Source organism: Dendrobates tinctorius, unplaced genomic scaffold, assembly GCF_039654945.1.
Source record: "Dendrobates tinctorius isolate UK_male_01 unplaced genomic scaffold, ASM3965494v1 ptg000030l, whole genome shotgun sequence".
Lineage (NCBI taxonomy): Eukaryota > Metazoa > Chordata > Amphibia > Anura > Dendrobatidae > Dendrobates > Dendrobates tinctorius.
Genome location: NW_027361698.1, coordinates 59507363 through 59530719, shown reverse-complemented (window position 1 = coordinate 59530719; position 23357 = coordinate 59507363). Strand labels below are relative to the sequence as shown.

The following is a 23357-nucleotide window of genomic DNA, read 5'->3' as shown; positions in this document are numbered from 1 at the left end:
GTGCCAGGAGCGGTCTCTGACCACTCCTGGCACCTAGTGCCAGGTATCAACTATCAGAACCCGATGACACCCAGCGACGATCGCCCGCGTACCCCCCTGTGTGCATGGGCAATTGCATTGACATAATGATCTGTCCTCTTGTCAAATAGGCCCAGGGCACATGGACAGATCATGTCAGAAAGAGGTTAAAAAGGCTTTTCCCTACTGGAAAGCCCCTTAGTAATCGCTATACTACACAACATATAATAAAAAATAAAAACTGCCCACTGTATGTACACTGCAAAATGTTGATAATCAGGATTAGACCACCCTTTACAGCCCCATAAATTTATTGATAGAATTTTTGGTTTTAAGGAATTTTATTTTGCAATTACAAGTAGAGAAGCAAAATATTTAATTAGGGAACATTCTGCCTTATAGTAAACTTCACATTTATAATTAGGCGAAGATATTTACTTTTTAATGTACTGGCAGAAAAAGATGGATTCAGACCAATGTCAGAATAGGAATTGTAATGCCCAAGGCAAAGTTGGCACAATGCTCCAATTAGAGCTGGCTTACCATTTACAAAATTAATACTTTTCTAAAATCTTCAAAAATAACTTTCTATTACATGTTTGTTTCTAGGTTACAGAATATTCCACTCTTATGCCTAAGCACATGGTAGAGTTCAGAATATAATGTATTCACGTGGGAGGTGTTTTAATTTGACAGCCTTACACTGTGCTCTAGCCAAGGTATCTGCGGGGAGGATGCACTGGATCAAGCATAGTGCCCTGCAGTATGTACAGAAAATGCATCCAGGAGATACCAAAGAAGCTGCTCTAGATCTCTTTTCCTTTTGATTTTCTCTCTAATCTACAAAGAATTGGATGATAACAGAAATGTTGGACTTTATATAATACCTCTTCAAACACTGTACAAAACATAACACCTGACTATACCACTTTTCCATGTAAACCCTAGTGATTAGGTATAATGTGAATCAATTTGCAGGACCCAGCCCAGCAGCCACATCAGTAATCTATGGTCGCTGGACAGGATCCCTGTGAACCGCCTCTTACTCGAGGCATCCCTGGTTCCAGCAATCAAAGGTGACTGACGTGACCAATAAACTTGGTTAGGCTACTCAATTTGTACCAAATCTACCAACGATACATACAGTATATCAGTGGAGCACAATGGATCAGTTTTTAGCAATGTTGCCTTGCAGTACTGGGCCTGGGATTCAAGTCAGACGAACTACTACTTTGTGGCTTCCTCAGGATTGTTGGCTTTACTTCCTCACTAGAAAAAAAATACTAATAAGTATCTTGGCTTCCCAATGGTGCATTTATAAGCTCATTCCCCATTATCAACCAGGCTAAAGAGGCTGCTGATCATCCGATGAACAACCAAACAATTAAACACTTGGTTTGTTGGATGAAATTATTGCAATGCTTGCTAAAATATCGTTATCGGTAGAACACAACCTGTAACAGAACAAGTGCTGCCAAGAACAATGAAAGTGTGTCCCTGATAGGTCTGTCTAACCAGGCTATAAAATAATCAATGATTGGCTTATGTGTAGATTATCGGCAGTTGTTTAACAGCAACAATTGGCCAATGTAAATGCAGCGTTAGTCATTGGTCTTAATGCATATGTGATTGAGAAAGGGTAATTAGATTATATGCCATATTACATACAGGGACCAATTTCAGTGATAATATAAACAGTAAATAAATAAAAATGTTATGTTATCTAATCAGGTTCAAAAAATAGCATGCTGTTTAAGATGAATGTGTTTTGTGGGTGAATACCATAAACATGACTGATATCAGAAAGAGATAGCACCATGGTTATTATTATATGGAAGCATGGCTGCCATTGTGACCAGTCACGTGTGTATTTATTGTGGTTTATGTCTGACCCTTGTTGACTTCTTAATATGATGTTCAATAATTTGCATCCTAAATGTGTTTTTTTTTTTAGAACTGGGCAGCTAGTGCTACAGTGTTCCATACTTGGTATTCAGAACAGTATCAAAATTGAGAAAAACCTGTGCACACTAGGCCAAAACTTTGCTTCATACAAGGCAAAATAAAAGTCAGGGGTTTTTTTTTGCACATAAGGCTGTTCTGAATTGCTGTCTACTTTTTGCATGTGGATTTATAATCTTTTGAAGTCTATTTGTGAGTTCTGCACCCAAAATTTTCCAATTTTATCCAGCTTCTTTCTACAATGGATTGCCAACCTACTCTTTTTTTTTTTTTCTGAACAGCTGAATCAAAAATCACCAATGACCCTTGAATTTTTATGGACACAAATATCACCCCTTTAAAAACCTATGTCTTCATGCCATGCTTTCAATATAATGTTCATAAATCAGAAAACATATAATTGCAGAGATCTGCAGATCCAGGTACTGCCAAAGTGGTGCCAGGGTTCAGGTAACACGGGTGCGGCTTATGACTAAGTTACCGCCGAAGCGGTTCCAGGGTTCAGGTACCACGGGTGTGGATTCAGACACAGAAACCTCTGGAGTGGTGTCAGGGTTCAGGTGTGGGGTCAAGGCTCAAGTATTCCAGGAGAGGTGCCAGACTGAGATACCACAGATGCTGTTTCAGGTACAGGTACCGCCAGAGAGGTGTCAGGCCCAGGTACCAGGTGTGCAGCTTCAGGTACAGGTACCACCAGAGCTGTGTCATGCTCAAGTACTCCTCGAGCAGTGTCAGGCTCAAGTACCACGGGTGCAGCTTCAGTCACAGTTACCGCCAAAGTGATGCCAGGCTCAGGTACCGCAGTTCCATATCAAGGCTCACGTACTGCCGGAGCGGTGCCAGGATTCAGGTAGTGCAGGTGCAGTTTAAGGGTTCAGGTACGGTAGGTGCAGTGTCAGGGTTCCGCATTACACTGTGAGGGATCTATATCCCTCATAGGTTTAAAGAGAATCTGTCACCCCCTTGACTTTTTCTCCCTATTATTATGGGCATACAGGTAATAGAATGGTTAAAATAGTCATATCTGTTTGCCCATATCTCCGGTCTTGATGTGCAGACATAGGCTTTTATTTTATTATGGTAATGAGTTCTTCCAGGCTCAGGGGCGTGCAATGCCTGGAAGAAAACTTGGCCTCCAGTCTTCATTTGAATACTACTCCCCATCTCATCAGCATCACAGTTCCCTGTGACGTGTTTGCTGGCCTCAGAATCCAGCGCCTGAGCCCTGCAATTTCACAATTATACTTACCTTTTCCACCCTGCAATAGGCTTTGGCATCATTATTCTTCTGTGCAGGGGCCAGCGAGTCATTGCTATTTTGAAAATTTTGCTTCCATCTTTTCATCATTTGCAAATCAGCATCTTGCCTATCACTCTTATGATTTCCGTAATTCATTGAATTTTCCTTCTTGATGATGCAATTCTAATGTTAAGGAGTTTATATGTTACATAGCTATTGTAACTACCACCCTTACCCAATCCAGTTAAAATAAATTTGTCATTCTTGCTGCTATAAATGCTAAAAGGTTCCTTAATAAATGTTTCCTTTCTTTCTTTCCCTCAGCGATTATAATGGTCCTGAACAGTATGAGTGTTAGCTGGAGTGCTCGGATTCAGATTTTCTTGACCTTTTGCAAGCTTATAGCAATTCTAATAATTATAGTCCCTGGGGTTATACAGTTAATTAAAGGTAAGCGCTAACATTTTTGTAGCAATTATTGTATGTGTTATCTTCTGTTAAAGCCTGCCACGTGGTCTAAATAATGTATATAAATTATCTATTTTTTCTCTAATATAAGTAATAAAGCATGGTACATTTGCATACAGGGTTAAAATGAGAAAAAATATTTTCATTTCTGCAGGTATATACATTTTATATTCACCCATAATGACTATTTTATTAATTTATAATAATAGTATAATGTCTTTGGCCCACCAGAAAAAAATATTTTCATACCACTTTTCAATCCAATAAAATATAAAGAGAAGGGATCCGCAATCCCATGAAATTGTGTCTTCCAGAAAAAAAACAGTAACATATAGTGTAGAAAAACCTTTCGGCACAACAGGTAACTTGACGATATATATTGCATTTTTTATTTCAGACACACACTTGGCATAAACATCAGAACCAACGTTTCGGACTACTTCGACCTTGTTCAAGGTTATCTAAATAAAACATAAATATTCTATTCATATCAAATGTAGCAAATGTATCAACAGAGAAATAAAGGTACAACAATCATGGAGGACAGCATGATAAAAGGTGTGCCAATAATTGCAATCATGAAGGATAGAGGATTTCTCATGTTCAAATGAACTTGACTGTGGACACAAATAGAGAAAAAATAAATAAATAGGGTTCATCTGGACATGAGGTATCAATGGAAAAACCAAAGCAGAAAATCTTTGAGATTATATGTCAGTCAGAGCTCAATGGAGCCAGTATTAACATGCAAAGCAAAAAGGAAAAAAAAGAAATTGTGCACAATATAAGGAGAATGAGTGAGTAGAAAATGGATATTTCCTTTCCAGAGAAAAAAGGGAAGGTGAGATCTGTAATTGTACAGCATAAGAGGGAGTCAGGGTAAGAAAAACAGTAAGCGATAGCTCTAAGACAGAAAGTATGAACCAGAGAATGTTACCTCTCTCACATGGAAGCCAGGAGCCTGAGAGAAGCTAGCGAGTGTGTGTTTAAATAGTGGTGGTGAGTAATAAGGGAAATCAGCTGTGTGGCAGTGGTCACGGAGGATGATAATGCGACCACGCATGTGTGAAAATCGGAGGAGCTGAGAAAGGGCGGAAGTGGCCGTGTGATGCCAATGCGCCTGCGCAGCTGCCAAGTACGGCATGATGAGTGTGCATGCGCACTAGGGATTACAAGTAAACTAAAGGAATAACTGGAACTGAGATAGAAGCACCCATGTGCATGCGCTGAGGTGTGTAAGAGACCAGATGACCCTGCTAATGTGATAGAGGTATGATAAGGAGACCAAGGGATAGGGGCCAGGATAAGTAAAATGGTAAATTGAGCATAATACAGGGTAAATAAAGGAATGGAAAGTGAAAAAGTATAAAGAAACAGGGAGAACCAAGAGATAAAAAGTGGATACTGTCACGAAGTGACTGTCCTAGCATGACATGACCCAACAATTGGTCGGTCACTAAAGCAGAGCAAAAAATACACCAGTAAACACCAGGGAACACCAGGGACACAATAACAACGTTGTTTGTGCCCTGATCTCCCTATTGTCCCTATGCGGGGTTTTTTACCCCGTCACCGAGCAGGATACCTAAACCCTCACTCGCCTTGCTCCTATCCCTAAGTAGGGAATTGGCAAGTGAGTACACTGGTCCTACCACTGCATTAAGACAAAACAAGGTAAGGTAAGACTGACACCAAAAAGGAATGGGGAGCAAAAATACAACACTTAGCTTTCTCTTCTGCAATGCACCGCACAGCAGAGTAAGGAACCAGATCACAGCATTCAGCTGAAGCACCACTGCACCAGAAAGCTCCTGTCTCCACCTTGGCTGGTCTCCAAAAAGACCTGTATAACCAACAGTCAGCATCAGGTGACTTTTTAAGGATGGTGGTAGTGGTCATCACACATCAGCTAACCCAGCAGCAATGCAATTACACCAGCAGGCCAGCGGGGGAAAAACTGACATTAACCCCCGATGGCCTGTAAGTGAAAAAGTTTAAATATGAAAAGCCAAATCTGTCACAGATCCAAAAATGGATCAAGACAGATACCTGATGGACCACTAATTGACCTAGGGAAAGAAAAAGAAAACAATTGTATAGGTTAGTAGGTTAGTCGATTAATAGAACTACATAAAGGCTTAAACAAAGAAATAATATAATAATTAACAGAAAGAAGCAATTATTATTATTATTCCTTCTGAAGGATCCAAATGTGGTGGATAACCGGACATGTTGGGGCACAGAATTCCAGAAGATGTGGGGATATTCAGGTGAAATCTTTGAGGCGATTGGGTGAGGAGCGAATAAGCGTGAAGGAGAGAAGAAGGTATTGGAGGATCGGAGACTATGTGAGGGAAGATATTGGGAGATTAGTTCGGAAATAAACAGAGGAGAAAGGTTATGGATGGTCAGTGTTAGTAGCTTAGACTGGATACTCTGGGAAATTGGGAGCCAGTGAAGGGATTTGCAAAAAGGAGAAGCAGGAGTGTAGCAAGCAGCAGAGTTAAGGCTGGACTGGAGGGGTGCGAGAATGTTAGAAGGTAGGCCACAGAGGAGAATGTTGCAGTAGTTGAGGCATGAGATGATTAGGGCATGCACAAGAATTTTAGTAGAGTGAGGGTTAGTGAAATACCTGCTATTCTCTGTTGAGGCCAAAGGGTTCTAAGGTGTTAAGCGTATTAATCCAGAAAACCTCTCTTTCCTTAAGTGTGATAACCCTATTACCTTCTCTTCTGGCCATACAGAAAATGAGCACTTTCACTTTTGGAGACCTGTTATCACTCCTAACATATATGTTTTAGCAAATAATTGTATTCCCTCTTAAATTGCAATTCTTGATCATCTTTTCATAGACCTCTGCATTGTGTCGTCCTCTGCTATTAATTTGAAAACTGGGTGTCACCAGCTGGGGGTGTTTGCCTACAGAGTCTAACATTGTCAAATCCAATCACATCAGACACACATCCATTTGATATGTGGAATGGTAACACCCAGTTGTCATTTTTTTTCATAGAGTCCTAGGAGGAGCAATAAAATCTAATAGTACATACATTATGTGAATAAACACAAAATAAACAAATGCTTGAATGACAGCTGTTGTTCATGATTTTAGTGTTGATAACCAATCCTTAGAAAAGGTCATCAATATCAGATTGCTTGGGGTCTGTCCACAGGCATTCCCACCTATAAGCTGTTAGGAATTTCCGCGGAGACCGAAATAATATAGAGAGCTGGAACACCACAGCTCCGTACACTGTGCATGCTATGTTTGTACTCGACTACTTCAGCTCAACTCACGTTTAAGTCAATTGTGACAAGTCAGCAGTACTTGAAAAAGGCCTCTATGCAGTGTATGGAGCAGCGGTGTTGTGGTTGTTTGCTCTGTTTACTACCATTGCTGCATGACCTGCTAAGAGTGGTCGGGTGTTGGATCCCCACTGATCTGATATTGATTACTTATCCTATCAGCAGGTAATCGGTATCAAAGTCTTGGACAATCCCTTTAGCCACTTCTTTACATATGACTGATATGAATATATTCTTTAAAGAAAGCTTGTTAAAGGCAGACATTGGCTGTGCTATTCAGTCATTAGCCACTAACAGCAGAGGGTTTTTGCAAAACTCTACATGCCGCTACAGGGATTCACCGATTTCTAACCCAGAACCAGAGGGTATGTATGGATAATAGAATCATAGAATATTAGATTTGGAAGGGACCTCAAGTGTCATTATGTCCAACCCCCCCTCAATGCAGAGCAGTATTCACTAAACCATCTCAGACAGATGTCTGTCCAGCCTCTGTTTGAAGACTTCTATTGAAGTAGATCTCATCACCTATCTTGGCAGCCTGTTCCACTCATTGATCACCCTCACTGTCAAAAAGTTTGTTATAATATCTGTGGTGCCCCTGAGGCTCAGTCGCCACAGAGGTACTGCACCTCCTCCTGAGGTGTGGTATCCCACCATCCAGATAAGGTGGAGACTCCTGACCACACTCCAACACCTGCACCCCACACCACAAAGTAGTGTAGCAAAGCACCTTCGGTGGCTCCCTGCTTGGAGTATAGCAAAGCACCCATTGGTGGCTCCCTGCTTGGAACACGAAACGTGCTGGGAGGTGGGTGGAGTTAGATTACATTAAAAAGAGCAGGAAGAGTTGAGGACAACAGTTAGTTGAGTGAGTTGAGTTGGTTGGTTAGAAAGTTGGAGAGAAGAAGATCCCTGGAGAGAGGGATCGATGGATGGAAGTGCTGCAGCAGATCCCAGTGACCTGGGTCTGCTGGCACGGGAAAGCAAGAGGGAGAGAGAGCAACGTAGACTGGAAGCCTGACTCTCCATAGAGAGGAAGATCAGTGTGGAACGTGAGGAGTAAAAGACAACAGAGGACGTGGGTTAGAAGAGAACGCTTCCTAGAAGTTCTAAGCGCAAGGCCGGGGCCCCATCCCCGAGGTTGTACGGATGCTAATGGTCCTGCAGCAGACACGGGAGGAATAGAAGTAGTGACCACTTTATTCCCACACAAGACTTGGGGGCACAACAGCAACATAATAGTGAGCCGGGACTTAGTAGCAAGGAGTCCCCGAAGCAGGCTACAGCTGTCTGCCGTACAAGTAGAGTTCATAAGAACATCGGACAGGAGGAACTCTAGTGTAACTCAGTACTAGGAGTACTTCACCTAAAAAGGCGCTATAAGAGGAGACGATCAGAAAGGTACATGTTGGCGGAGTGTTGGAAAGGAGTATTCCATCTGGCCTGGAGGTTGGACACGGCATGGAGGCAGGCACCTGTTTGTACAACAGACTGTGAGTAAAGCTTTGGAACTACATGCCCTGGTGTCCTCCACTTATTCCTGCGCCAACCTGCCCAGCACTACTACATCCCTTGTACCTGACACTACACCATCTACGCGTCACCTCACCTACTCTGCCCTGGGACTACAGCCCTTCCTGTGGAGGGCTATACCATCACTGCTGCACCACACCATCTGTCCCAGATGATCTGTCTGCAGCGTCGGCTTACATCTTCATTGCCGAACACCACAGGTGGCGTCACGAATCACTTATAAACTTTCATCACCACAAGCACACTGAAACAACCCCCTTTTACAGTGGGCACCCAGGGCCACGGGCCGGGTCACAGCTGCCGTGACATCTCCTATTGAAGCTCATCGGGCCCGGTACTGAGTACCCCACAGCTCTGGGAGGGTGACCCAATATCTAATCTGTATCTTCTCCATTTCAGTTTCATTCCATTGATTCTCGTGTTTCCATGTGCAAATGAGAATAAAGATCATCCTTCTACACTGTGACATCCATTCAGATATTTGTAGACAGCTATGAAGTCTCCTTTTAGCTTTCTTTTATGCAAGCGAAACATTCCCAGATTCTTTAATCATTCCTCATAGGATGTACTTTGCAGTCCATTCACCATCCTGGAAGCTCTTCTCTGAACTTGCTCCAGTTTTTCAATGTCTATTTTTAAATGTGGTGCCCAGAACTGGACATAGTATTCCAGCTGAGGCCTGAATAAGGAGGAGTAGGGGATGATTAATTCACATAATCTAGACTCTGTTCTTCTCTTAATACATCCTCAAACTCTGTTTGCTTTTTTTGCTGCTGCATCACACTGTTGACTCATATACAGTCTGTGATTTATTAGTATATCCAAGTCTTTTTCACACGTGCTGTTGCTTACTTCTATTCCTCCCATTCTGTAGATTTAATTTTTGCTTTTCTTGCCCAGAAGTAGAATCTTGCATTTCTCCCTCTTAAATACCATTCTATTAGTTGATGCTCATTGTTCAAGCTTATCTAGATACTTCTGAATCCTTTAGTTGTCTTCTATAGTGTTAGATATATTTCATAGCGTTGCATTGTCTGCAAATTTGATTAGTTTTCCTTCAGTTCCCTTATCTAGATCATTTATAAAAATGTTGAACAACAGTTTGGCCAAGAGAAAGCCTTGTGGTATCCCACTTAAAACACTCTTCCAATTGGATGTGCAAACATTTATTACCACTTTTTTGAGTATGATCACTTAGCCAGTTATGAATCCATCTAACCATAGCCTTGTCAATCCCATACTTGGCAATTTTTTCAATAAGTATCCAATTTCCCTGATTCCGGGACTTCTGTTAGCCAGGATTTTTTATAGATTCTGGCTAATACATACTCCTGGCCAGTGGACACAGCCTCGCTTCTTTAAATTTGTATGGAGCAATCAGCCACGCCCATGGATCAGTCACGTTACTAGATGGGGGGCGGCATTACTCAATACAAGCCACACCCACTAGTTGGGAGTATGTATAATGCATACATACTCTCTGCTCCTGAGTCAGAAACTGGGTCATAAAGTCTGCAGTCACACAGAGTGATTGCAGACATATCAATTTGGACCAGACAACCCCTTTGTTTTAAAATTAATAACAAAATTGGATGGTTTTAGCAGGATCTAGAAGCCCACTGTAGAATCTTTTCCCACTTTTGATGGGGTATTTTTTCAATTATAAGGGGCCCATTACAGACAACACCTTAATATATAAAACCACCGTGGCAATCAATTGAATTTTAAATGAATATCTGCAGTTAATTGTTTATTCCTATTTGAAGAGGTTACTACAGGAGAAATTTATATAGTAGTATATTCTGCAAATCAAATTGTTAATTGTCAATGTAAAACATTCATATATCGAAGGTCATCAGTGTGAGAGCCGATGTTTGTTAGCAAATCTGCTGTAGTTCATATGGTCTATAAAGCCACCATTTACTGTAAAGTGAATGAAGTCACCACAGGTCCTATAAGGCTATGCCAAGGGTATGTCAACAAAAGTGGCATTAAGAAACTTAGGTATATAAACATATAACACAATGTTGCAAAATGTAATTCAAAGTTCCTCACAGATGTTATTACTGTAGACAGCTGTGTGCCTGAATAACATGTGCAAATGTCAGAGGAAAACACGTACAACACTGTGTTAATGAGTGTTAGAAATTCTTGGCAGTGTACCGCTATTTGATAATATATGAGTATGATACATTACAAGGAAAAATAGCCCAGCCTTGGCAAGGTTAGTGACATGCTTGGGAGCCTACAGATGTATTCCCTGTCATGATAATGCACTCCGATGAAATTTTATGTAGCAAGAATTTGGTTCTGAAAGAAACTCAATGTCAGAATTGCTAACACAATGTGATCTAATGAGAAATTCTGAATTTGGTGATGATGTATCTATAAATGTAGGGATATAAATTTACATTTTAAGTGTTTTCTGCTTCAGGGTTCACTACTCAAAAAAATTAAGGGAACAATTAATTCAAATATTGTTTCTCAATTTCAAGCCATAAATTGGGAAATTTTTTGAGGACCAAATAATATATTAACAGTAGAGATGAGATCACTTTCTGCAACCCTATTCCATGGTTCAGGTCAGTGCTTTCTGGCCGTGGACAGGAGCTACGCAAATTTCTTGACTTTCCAGGATTCAGGGCTCAGCTTATGATTTGCTGTTCTGGTGCATTGTTACTTGTGCAGATGATGTTCTGTCAAGTTGGCAAATCAAATGCCACAGCAAGGAACCTGGTCAAAAAATGTGCTCAGCTCCTGTCCACTGTCAGACAGATCTTTGTTATGGTCGTGGTTTGTGGAACCATTGTGCCACAAACTGCGGAGAGCCTGGAGGGGCGCTAGTAAGTGATCACCTGACTAATCACTAGAGCCTCTGATGGTGAGGTTAGACTTGGCTCCCGATGAAAGCCAGGTGCCACTCCAGGGCAAACCAACAGTCGCTCAGCAGCTGCAACCGAAGGACAGACTGGATGGAGCAGCAGGCAGAGCTTGTTTCAGAGTGCAGCTGACCAAGTTCGAATCAGAATGAAGCAGACAGAGTTTGTGTCAGAGACAGAGTTTGTGTCAGAATGCAGCAAGTAAGTTTTGCTTCAAAGTGCAGCAAGTAGGATTTCCTTCAGAGTGCAGCAGGCAGGATTAGTTTCAAAGTGCAGCAGGCAGGATTGCATTAGAGTGCAGCAAGCAGGATTTGCACTTAGAGTACAGCAGACAGGATTGGTACTTAAAGTACAGCAGGCAGGATTTGTACATGATGTACAACAGGCAGGATTTGCACTGGTATGCGACCTTACACAACATAGGCTAAAACAGGAAGGTTGCTCAGGCACCTCTCCAGGGGAAAGGAAGGAATATACAGTATACATAATTCCTCCAAACCACTGGCTGGGGAGGAAATAGCAAGTGCACATGCTGGCCCTTTAAGAGGGCAGGAGCGCGAGCGTGCCCTTAGAACATGGCCAGAGGAATGGCTGGAAGTGCTGCTGAAAGCATGAGGAGAATGAGGTAGAGAGGAACCAACTTCAGCGCGGGTGTGTGAGCTGACACATCGTGAACCTGGCGTGATGCTAACAATCTTTGACAGGGGTTCTGCGACGTGATTCACTCACCTTTAATAATCAGTCAATGGAAAACAAAAGTATCCACTAGAGTTGAGCGACTTTTGGTTTTTTAGGGTCGCGTTTCGTTTCGTGAAACCCGACTTTTCCAAAAGTCGGGTCGAGCAAGATCGTCCGATTATAGGGAAAAGTCGGGGTCGTCCCGAAACACGAAACCCAATGTAAGTCAATGGGGAATAAAAGTCGGCAGTGAGAGGAGGACAGGAAACACACCAACAGTGCCCATTTGAATGCCAAAAGCATCAATTCTTCTTACTTAAGCTTGTCAACCTTAATTAACTTCATAATACAAGTTACGCACTGAAAAATGGGGGTTATTTGGCTACAGACTGTGGGGGGGAGGGCTGGCTCCAGGTTTTCATGTGCCCTGGGCGAAAGAGCGCCCCTTTAACACATACCACAACTCATCATGCTCCGATACGGCAGAGAAATAGCGGTATAGTACAATGAAAAATACCTCACTTTTTACATCTCATGACGAGGCCCATCTATTTCTCCATACAGAATCATTGGTCCCATATAATGTTTGAAACAGTATATGATGAGCTCCACATAATGCTACAGTATATGTTGGTCCCCATGGATGAAGCTCTACTGTCTTATGGGCCCAAATAATGCTACAAACATAATGGGCCCCATTTCTAATACTCTAGTGTATAATGGGCCCTGTAAATGCTGCTCCAGTGTCTGATGTCCACCTTTGGAATGTTCCAGTGTATGGTGGGCCCCATCTATAATTCTCAGACGGTGTTAGGCCCAGTATGGATTGCACGTGATTGCACAAAGGTTAGAAAGGGTACCGTATCCCCGGATAACATGTATGGATAGCGTACACATTCAAAATATATGTCTCAGGAGGCAGGCTCAGACGGTGTTAGGCCCAGTATGGATTGCACGTGATTGCACAAAGGTTAGAAAGGGTACGTATCCCCGGATAACATGTATGGATAGCGTACACATTCAAAATATATGTCTCAGGAGGCAGGCTCAGACGGTGTTAGGCCCAGTATGGATTGCACGTGATTGCACAAAGGTTAGAAAGGGTACCGTTTCCCCGGATAACATGTATGGATAGCGTACACATTCAAAATATATGTCTCAGGAGGCAGGCTCAGACGGTGTCAGGCACAGTATGGATTGCACGTGATTGCACAAAGGTTAGAAAGGGTACCGTATCCCCGGATAACATGTATGGATAGCGTACACATTCAAAATATATGTCTCAGGAGGCAGGCTCAGACGGTGTTAGGCCCAGTATGGATTGCACGTGATTGCACAAAGGTTAGAAAGGGTACCGTTTCCCCGGATAACATGTATGGATAGCGTACACATTCAAAATATATGTCTCAGGAGGCAGGCTCAGACGGTGTCAGGCCCAGTATGGATTGCACGTGATTGCACAAAGGTTAGAAAGGGTACCGTATCCCCAGATAACATGTATGGATAGCGTACACATTCAAAATATATGTCTCAGGAGGCAGGTTCAGACGGTGTTAGGCCCAGTATGGATTGCACGTGATTGCACAAAGGTTAGAAAGGGTACCGTTTCCCCAGATAACATGTATGGATAGCGTACACATTCAAAATATATGTCTCAGGAGGCAGGCTCAGATGGTGTTAGGCCCAGTATGGATTGCACGTGATTGCACAAAGGTTAGAAAGGGTACCGTATCCCCGGATAACATGTATGGATAGCGTACACATTCAAAATATATGTCTCAAGAGGCAGGCTCAGACGGTGTTAGGCCCAGTATGGATTGCACGTGATTGCACAAAGGTTAGAAAGAGTACCGTATCCCCAGATAACATGTATGGATAGCGTACACATTCAAAATATATGTCTCAGGAGGCAGGCTCAGACGGTGTCAGGCCCAGTATGGATTGCACATGATTGCACAAAGGTTAGAAAGGGTACCGTATCCCCAGATAACATGTATGGATAGCGTACACATTCAAAATATATGTCTCAGGAGGCAGGCTCAGACGGTGTCAGGCCCAGTATGGATTGCACATGATTGCACAAAGGTTAGAAAGGGTACCGTATCCCCGGATAACATGTATGGATAGCGTACACATTCAAAATATATGTCTCAGGAGGCAGGCTCAGATGGTGTTAGGCCCAGTATGGATTGCACGTGATTGCACAAAGGTTAGAAAGGGTACCGTTTCCCCGGATAACATGTATGGATAGCGTACACATTCAAAATATATGTCTCCGGAGGCAGGCTCAGACGGTGTTAGGCCCAGTATGGATTGCACGTGATTGCACAAAGGTTAGAAAGGGTACCGTTTCCCCGGATAACATGTATGGATAGCATACACATTCAAAATATATGTCTCAGGAGGCAGGCTCAGACGGTGTCAGGCACAGTATGGATTTGACGGCCCAGATTACACAGCGGAGGAGCAGGGAGAGGTAAAGATTGCAAATGCTGGGGCCCTGCCCAAGCAAGGGGTGCCCACTCGTGGGCGTCGGTACTGGCACTGGGCCCCTCATAGTACAGCGGTGTGTCTGACGGCGGGTGTGCACCACCACCGTCAGAGACACTTGATTGCACTATGAGGGACCCTGTGCCAGTGCCCGCGCCCAAGAGTTGGCCTACCCACCTGTCCAGGGCAACGGCACTCGCATGGTGTCGTGCGCTAGGTGGTGACCCCGGCCATGGGGGGGGAGGCAGCACAGTTAGGGAGTTTTAGAAAGTGGCATATGTTGATGTTGGACATTCAGCTGATGCAAAAGGCGTAATAGGTGAAGTCCCAGGAAGAGGTGGACCAAAGCAAGCCATTTTTCTGTCACCCTATGTGTCATCAGGGGAAGGTGGGACAAAATCCTTGGAAACCCATGCGTGGTTCATTTTAATGAAGGTTAGATCATCCACATTTTGGGTTGACAGACGGGTCCTTTTTTCTGTCAGGATTGATCCAGCTGCACTGAAGACTCTTTCCGATAGCACACTTGCAGCTGGGCAAGCGAGCTCCTGTAAGTCATATTGGGCCAATTCAGGCCAGGTGTCCAGTTTAGCGGCCCAATAGTCAAAGGGGAATGACCTGTGTGGGAGAACATCGATATGGGAGGAAAAGTAGTTTGTAACCATAGTTGACAACTGCTGTCTCCTGTCACTTTCCATCGATGCAGTATTACCAGTTGTGTGAGCGGTATTTGAAAAATCAGTCCACAACATTGTCATGAAACCCCTGTCTCCAACGCCACTTCTGCTGTGTGCACCACGAACACCTCTGCCAAGCTGCCCCCGGCCCGTACGGCTCGTGTGAGAACCATCACCGCTGCTGTGTGCTGGGAATGCCTCAAGCAACCGATTTACCAGAGTTGCTTGTTTATTAGCCAATATTAGGTCAAGGTTCTCCTGTGGCATGATGTTTTGTGGATCCAGGATGCTGGCCAACCAGTAGTCGTCATCGTTCATCATTTTGGCAATGCGGGGGTCCCTTTTTAGGATCCGCAAGGCATAATCTGACATGTGGGCCAATGTTCCCGGTGTCAATGATGCACTGCGAGTGCTGGGTGGAGGAGCACTTTCTGGCAAATCCACATCCCTCCAGTCACGCACAAACCCTGTACCAGACCTTGCCACGCCAACATTTTCACTTGCCCCACGAGATGCATCCTCCTCCCCTAAGTAATCATCCCCATCATCATCCTCCTCCTCCTCTTCTTCCTCCACCTCGTCCAGGAGAGGTCCCTGAGAAGACAATGGCTGAATGTCATCAAGGATTCCCTCCTCCTCTTCCTCCTCATCAACATTGGCTGCAGACACCTGCTCCTTAAGGTGCGTCAAAGTTTGCATGAGCAGACGCATAAGTGGGATGCTCATGCTTAGGATGGCGTCGTCTGCGCTTACCAGCCGTGTGCATTCCTCAAAACACTGAAGGACTTTACAGAGGTCTTTCAGCTTCGACCACTGCACACCTGTCAACTCCATGTCTGCTCTCAAAGTGCCTGGCCGTGTATCCTCCCACAAATGCATTATGGCCTGCCTCTGCTCGCACAGCCGCTCCACCATGTGCAGGGTGGAGTTCCACCTTGTTGCAATGTCGATAATGAGGCTGTGGTTGGGAAGGTGGAGCAATCGCTGCAGCTTCTGCATACGAACGGAATGTACAGGCGACCGGCGGATGTGCGCGCACAGTCTTCGCACCTTCTGGAGCAGGGCTGTTAACTCCGGATAATTTTTGAGGAAGCACTGCACCATCAGGTTCAAGGTGTGAGCCAAGCAAGGTATGTGGCTGAGTTTTGAAAGGGCTATGGCTGCCACAAAATTACGGCCGTTATCACTAACTACCTTGCCTGCCTCAAGATGTACACTGCCCAGCCATGACTCAGTTTGTCGCTTCAAGTACTCGGCCAGCACCTCGGCGGTGTGTCTGTCGCCCAAACACATCATCTGCAACACAGCCTGCTGACGCTTTCCACTAGCTGCTCGATAGGGGGACACATTGTGTGCAACAGTGGCAGCTGCAGATGGAGTGCTCGTACGACTACGCTCTGTGGACGAGCTGTTGCTTCTGGAGGAGGAGGAGGAGGGTCGAACGCCTACAGCCAACTGTTTCCTATACCGTGGGCTAGGCAGCACTGTCCCACCACCGCTGTCCCCTGTGGACCCTGCATCCACCACATTAACCCAGTGCGCAGTGATGGACACGTAACGGCCCTGGCCATGCCGACTAGACCATGCATCAGTTGTGAGGTGCACCTTTCCGCTCACTGACTGCTTGAGTGCATGGACAATGCGGTCTTTCACATGATGGTGGAGGGCTGGGATGGCTTTGCGAGAGAAGAAGTGGCAACTGGGTAGGTCATAGCGTGGTACTGCATAGGCCATGAGTTCGCCAACCGAAAGGGCATCATCTCAAACGAGATTAGTTTGGCAACGTGGGCGTTCAAACCCAGTGTACGCGGATGAGAGACTGAGTACTTTCTTGACCTACTCATAGTGTCTGGGAGGGTGAGCTGGACTTGAGAGCTGCATATGGTGGAAGTAGCGGTGGACAGGGCGGACTGAGAGAGGGTTGATGATGGTGATGGAGTTGGTGTTCTTTCTGATGGCCTAGAATCAGTCTTTCGTTGATATAACAGTGGGATTCCCTGACTGCTGTGGCCTTGCAACGACACCTCAACATTTGCTGCTGTGCTAACCGGTGGGCTTACAGTGGGGGAAACAATGTAGCGTTGCTGACTACCTTTGTTGTGATCAGTTGCACATGTGGCACTTGAGGTTTGGTGTTGTGTCCACGCTTGCAAGTGCATGCTGGTTAAATGTCTATGCATGCAACTGGTATTCAAATTTTTCAGATTTTTCCCTCGGCTAAAGGTCTTTGCGCACTTCTTACAGATAACCTTGGCCTGATCATGAGGATTTTGGTCAAAAAAGTGCCACACTGCACTCTTCCTACTTTGGCAGACATTTTGCGGCCTAGCACGCTGTGATCTTTTGACCCTCTGGACAAGCTGTCCAGCAACTCTTTTGATGTTTGTTTGGAACCTGTCTTTGGAGTGCTCCGGGCCTGCCAGATAACAGCTGTTGCGATGTCGATGTCTGCTGTGGATGCTCCTCATCTGAGCTATTGGAAGCAGCACCCTCTTCCCCCAATGGATGCCAATCTGGGTCAACAACTGGGTCATCCATCACCTCCTCTTCTATGTCATGTGCACCTTCCTCTGTGTCACCGTGTATGGTGGTATAGTGTGCGGGAAGGGGCACCTGAGTCTCATCAGGGTCAGAATCTGGCTCTGTACACTGCGAGGACAATGTAGTGCTCTGAGTGAATGTACCAGCAGAATCATCCATCAGCGGCTGTGCATCAGTGCACTCCATGTCAGATTCATCTTGGCCTGGGTAATTCACCATTTGACTTGATAATCCAGGCATGGTATGTGAAAACAGCTCCATGGAGTAATCAGTAGTATGGCCTGCGTCATCCTTCAATCTTGGTTGGGGTGAAGGACACAAGGAAAAGTGTGGTTCATGAACATGAGCCTCCAATGACGACTCAGTGCTTTTACTTTTTACAACTGAAGAAGAGGAGGCGATAGAGCTGGAGGCTGAGTCAGCAATGTAAGACAAAACTTTTTCCTGATGCTCTGGCTTTAAAAGCGGTTTGCCAACTCCTAGAAAACTAAGCGTTCGAGGCCTTATGTAGCCAGACGATGACGCAGGCTCAACACCTCCTGCATTCGGTCCTATTTTGCTCTTGCCACTACCATCAGATCCACCACCAACACCATCATTACCAGCTGCCAACCCCCGCCCAATTCCACGGCCTCTTCCACCAGCCTTCCTCATTTTTGGTAGAAATGTAGACAAAATCCAACAAACTATATAGTAATGTAAAACAAGGTACAAGGTGTCTATAGGACACGGGAGATTTTGAATTTCTGCAGACACTTGTGGACAGTTTTGGATTGTGTGAGGCCCACTAATATCTGAGCGCTATGTCACAGGCTCGATGGCACAGCTGTGACAAAAGTGACGAGAGGATAAGGGAGATTTTGAATTTCTGCAGACACTTGTGGACAGTTTTGGATTGTGTGAGGCCCATTGATATCTGAGCGCTATGTCACAGGCTCGATGGCACAGCTGTGACAAAAGTGACGAGAGGATAAGGGAGATTTTGAATTTCTGCAGACACTTGTGGACAGTTTTGGATTGTGTGAGGCCCACTGATATCTGAGCGCTATGTCACAGGCTCGATGGCACAGCTGTGACAAAAGTGACGAGAGGATAAGGGAGATTTTGAATTTCTGCAGACACTTGTGGACAGTTTTGGATTGTGTGAGACCCACTGATATCTGAGCGCTATGTCACAGGCTCGATGGCACAGCTGTGACAAAAGTGACGAGAGGATAAGGGAGATTTTGAATTTCTGCAGACACTTGTGGACAGTTTTGGATTGTGTGAGGCCCACTGATATCTGAGCGCTATGTCACAGGCTCGATGGCACAGCTGTGACAAAAGTGACGAAAGGATAAGGGAGATTTTGAATTTCTGCAGACACTTGTGGACAGTTTTGGATTGTGTGAGGCCCACTGATATCTGAGCGCTATGTGACAGGCTCGATGGCACAGCTGTGACAAAAGTGACGAGAGGATAAGGGAGATTTTGAATTTCTGCAGACACTTGGGGACAGTTTTGGATTGTGTGAGGCCCATTGATATCTGAGCGCTATGTCACAGGCTCGATGGCACAGCTGTGACAAAAGTGACGAGAGGATAATGGAGATTTTGAATCTCTGCGCACACTTTTGGACACTGGACACTTGTGGATTGTGTGAGGCCCACTGATATCTGAGCGCTATGTGACACGCTCGATGGCACAGCTGCCTGTGACAAAAGTGACGAGAGGATAATGGAGATTTTGAATCTCTGCGCACACTTTTGGACACTGGACACTTGTGGATTGTGTGAGGCCCACTGATATCTGAGCGCTATGTCACAGGCTCGATGGCACAGCTGTGACAAAAGTGACGAGAGGATAAGGGAGATTTTGAATTTCTGCAAACACTTGTGGACAGTTTTGGATTGTGTGAGGCCCACTGATATCTGAGCGCTATGTGACAGGCTCGATGGCACAGCTGTGACAAAAGTGACGAGAGGATAAGGGAGATTTTGAATTTCTGCAGACACTTGTGGACAGTTTTGGATTGTGTGAGGCCCACTGATATCTGAGCGCTATGTCACAGGCTCGATGGCACAGCTGTGACAAAAGTGACGAGAGGATAAGGGAGATTTTGAATTTCTGCAAACACTTGTGGACAGTTTTGGATTGTGTGAGGCCCACTGATATCTGAGCGCTATGTGACAGGCTCGATGGCACAGCTGTGACAAAAGTGACGAGAGGATAAGGGAGATTTTGAATTTCTGCAGACACTTGTGGACAGTTTTGGATTGTGTGAGGCCCACTGATATCTGAGCGCTATGTCACAGGCTCGATGGCACAGCTGTGACAAAAGTGACGAGAGGATAAGGGAGATTTTGAATTTCTGCAGACACTTGTGGACAGTTTTGGATTGTGTGAGGCCCACTGATATCTGAGCGCTATGTCACAGGCTCGATGGCACAGCTGTGACAAAAGTGACGAGAGGATAAGGGAGATTTTGAATTTCTGCAGACACTTGTGGACAGTTTTGGATTGTGTGAGGCCCACTGATATCTGAGCGCTATGTGACAGGCTCGATGGCACAGCTGTGACAAAAGTGACGAGAGGATAAGGGAGATTTTGAATTTCTGCAGACACTTGTGGACAGTTTTGGATTGTGTGAGGCCCACTGATATCTGAGCGCTATGTGACAGGCTCGATGGCACAGCTGTGACAAAAGTGACGAGAGGATAAGGGAGATTTTGAATTTCTGCAGACACTTGTGGACAGTTTTGTATTGTGTGAGGCCCACTGATATCTGAGCGCTATGTCACAGGCTCGATGGCACAGCTGTGACAAAAGTGACGAGAGGATAAGGGAGATTTTGAATTTCTGCAGACACTTGTGGACAGTTTTGTATTGTGTGAGGCCCACTGATATCTGAGTGCTATGTCACAGGCTCGATGGCACAGCTGTGACAAAAGTGACGAGAGGATAAGGGAGATTTTGAATTTCTGCAGACACTTGTGGACAGTTTTGGATTGTGTGAGGCCCACTGATATCTGAGCGCTATGTGACAGGCTCGATGGCACAGCTGTGACAAAAGTGACGAGAGGATAAGGGAGATTTTGAATTTCTGCAGACACTTGTGGACAGTTTTGGATTGTGTGAGGCCCACTGATATCTGAGCACTATGTGACAGGCTCGATGGCACAGCTGTGACAAAAGTGACGAGAGGATAAGGGAGATTTTGAATTTCTGCAGACACTTGTGGACAGTTTTGGATTGTGTGAGGCCCACTGATATCTGAGCGCTATGTGACAGGCTCGATGGCACAGCTGTGACAAAAGTGATGAGAGGATAAGGGAGATTTTGAATTTCTGCAGACACTTGTGGACAGTTTTGGATTGTGTGAGGCCCACTGATATCTGAGCGCTATGTGACAGGCTCGATGGCACAGCTGTGACAAAAGTGACGAGAGGATAAGGGAGATTTTGAATTTCTGCAGACACTTGTGGACAGTTTTGGATTGTGTGAGGCCCACTGATATCTGAGCACTATGTGACAGGCTCGATGGCACAGCTGTGACAAAAGTGACGAGAGGATAAGGGAGATTTTGAATTTCTGCAGACACTTGTGGACAGTTTTGGATTGTGTGAGGCCCACTGATATCTGAGCGCTATGTGACAGGCTCGATGGCACAGCTGTGACAAAAGTGATGAGAGGATAAGGGAGATTTTGAATTTCTGCAGACACTTGTGGACAGTTTTGGATTGTGTGAGGCCCACTGATATCTGAGCGCTATGTGACAGGCTCGATGGCACAGCTGTGACAAAAGTGACGAGAGGATAAGGGAGATTTTGAATTTCTGCAGACACTTGTGGACAGTTTTGTATTGTGTGAGGCCCACTGATATCTGAGCGCTATGTCACAGGCTCGATGGCACAGCTGTGACAAAAGTGACGAGAGGATAAGGGAGATTTTGAATTTCTGCAGACACTTGTGGACAGTTTTGGATTGTGTGAGGCCCACTGATATCTGAGCGCTATGTGACAGGCTCGATGGCACAGCTGTGACAAAAGTGACGAGAGGATAAGGGAGATTTTGAATTTCTGCAGACACTTGTGGACAGTTTTGGATTGTGTGAGGCCCACTGATATCTGAGCACTATGTGACAGGCTCGATGGCACAGCTGTGACAAAAGTGACGAGAGGATAAGGGAGATTTTGAATTTCTGCAGACACTTGTGGACAGTTTTGGATTGTGTGAGGCCCACTGATATCTGAGCGCTATGTGACAGGCTCGATGGCACAGCTGTGACAAAAGTGATGAGAGGATAAGGGAGATTTTGAATTTCTGCAGACACTTGTGGACAGTTTTGGATTGTGTGAGGCCCACTGATATCTGAGCGCTATGTCACAGGCTCGATGGCACAGCTGTGACAAAAGTGACGAGAGGATAAGGGAGATTTTTAATTTCTGCAGACACTTGTGGACAGTTTTGTATTGTGTGAGGCCCACTGATATCTGAGCGCTATGTCACAGGCTCGATGGCACAGCTGTGACAAAAGTGACGAGAGGATAAGGGAGATTTTGAATTTCTGCAGACACTTGTGGACAGTTTTGGATTGTGTGAGGCCCACTGATATCTGAGCGCTATGTGACAGGCTCGATGGCACAGCTGTGACAAAAGTGATGAGAGGATAAGGGAGATTTTGAATTTCTGCAGACACTTGTGGACAGTTTTGGATTGTGTGAGGCCCACTGATATCTGAGCGCTATGTCACAGGCTCGATGGCACAGCTGTGACAAAAGTGACGAGAGGATAAGGGAGATTTTGAATTTCTGCAGACACTTGTGGACAGTTTTGGATTGTGTGAGGCCCACTGATATCTGAGCGCTATGTCACAGGCTCGATGGCACAGCTGTGACAAAAGTGACGAGAGGATAAGGGAGATTTTGAATTTCTGCAGACACTTGTGGACAGTTTTGGATTGTGTGAGGCCCACTGATATCTGAGCGCTATGTGACAGGCTCGATGGCACAGCTGTGACAAAAGTGACGAGAGGATAAGGGAGATTTTGAATTTCTGCAGACACTTGTGGACAGTTTTGGATTGTGTGAGGCCCACTGATATCTGAGCGCTATGTGACAGGCTCGATGGCACAGCTGTGACAAAAGTGACGAGAGGATAAGGGAGATTTTGAATTTCTGCAGACACTTGTGGACAGTTTTGTATTGTGTGAGGCCCACTGATATCTGAGCGCTATGTCACAGGCTCGATGGCACAGCTGTGACAAAAGTGACGAGAGGATAAGGGAGATTTTGAATTTCTGCAGACACTTGTGGACAGTTTTGTATTGTGTGAGGCCCACTGATATCTGAGTGCTATGTCACAGGCTCGATGGCACAGCTGTGACAAAAGTGACGAGAGGATAAGGGAGATTTTGAATTTCTGCAGACACTTGTGGACAGTTTTGGATTGTGTGAGGCCCACTGATATCTGAGCGCTATGTGACAGGCTCGATGGCACAGCTGTGACAAAAGTGACGAGAGGATAAGGGAGATTTTGAATTTCTGCAGACACTTGTGGACAGTTTTGGATTGTGTGAGGCCC

The 23357-nt window shown here is 45.0% G+C and overlaps 1 protein-coding gene across 1 annotated transcript in view; it reads left to right on the top strand.

Annotated features, from left to right (window-relative positions):
* The window catches only part of SLC7A11 (solute carrier family 7 member 11), a 366962-nt gene that overhangs the window by 97827 nt on the left and 245778 nt on the right, over nucleotides 1-23357 (top strand). The window contains exon 4 of the mRNA XM_073572101.1: nucleotides 3545-3670. Coding sequence (XP_073428202.1) covers nucleotides 3545-3670 — 126 coding nt within the window. The remainder of the gene's footprint in view (nucleotides 1-3544; nucleotides 3671-23357) is intronic.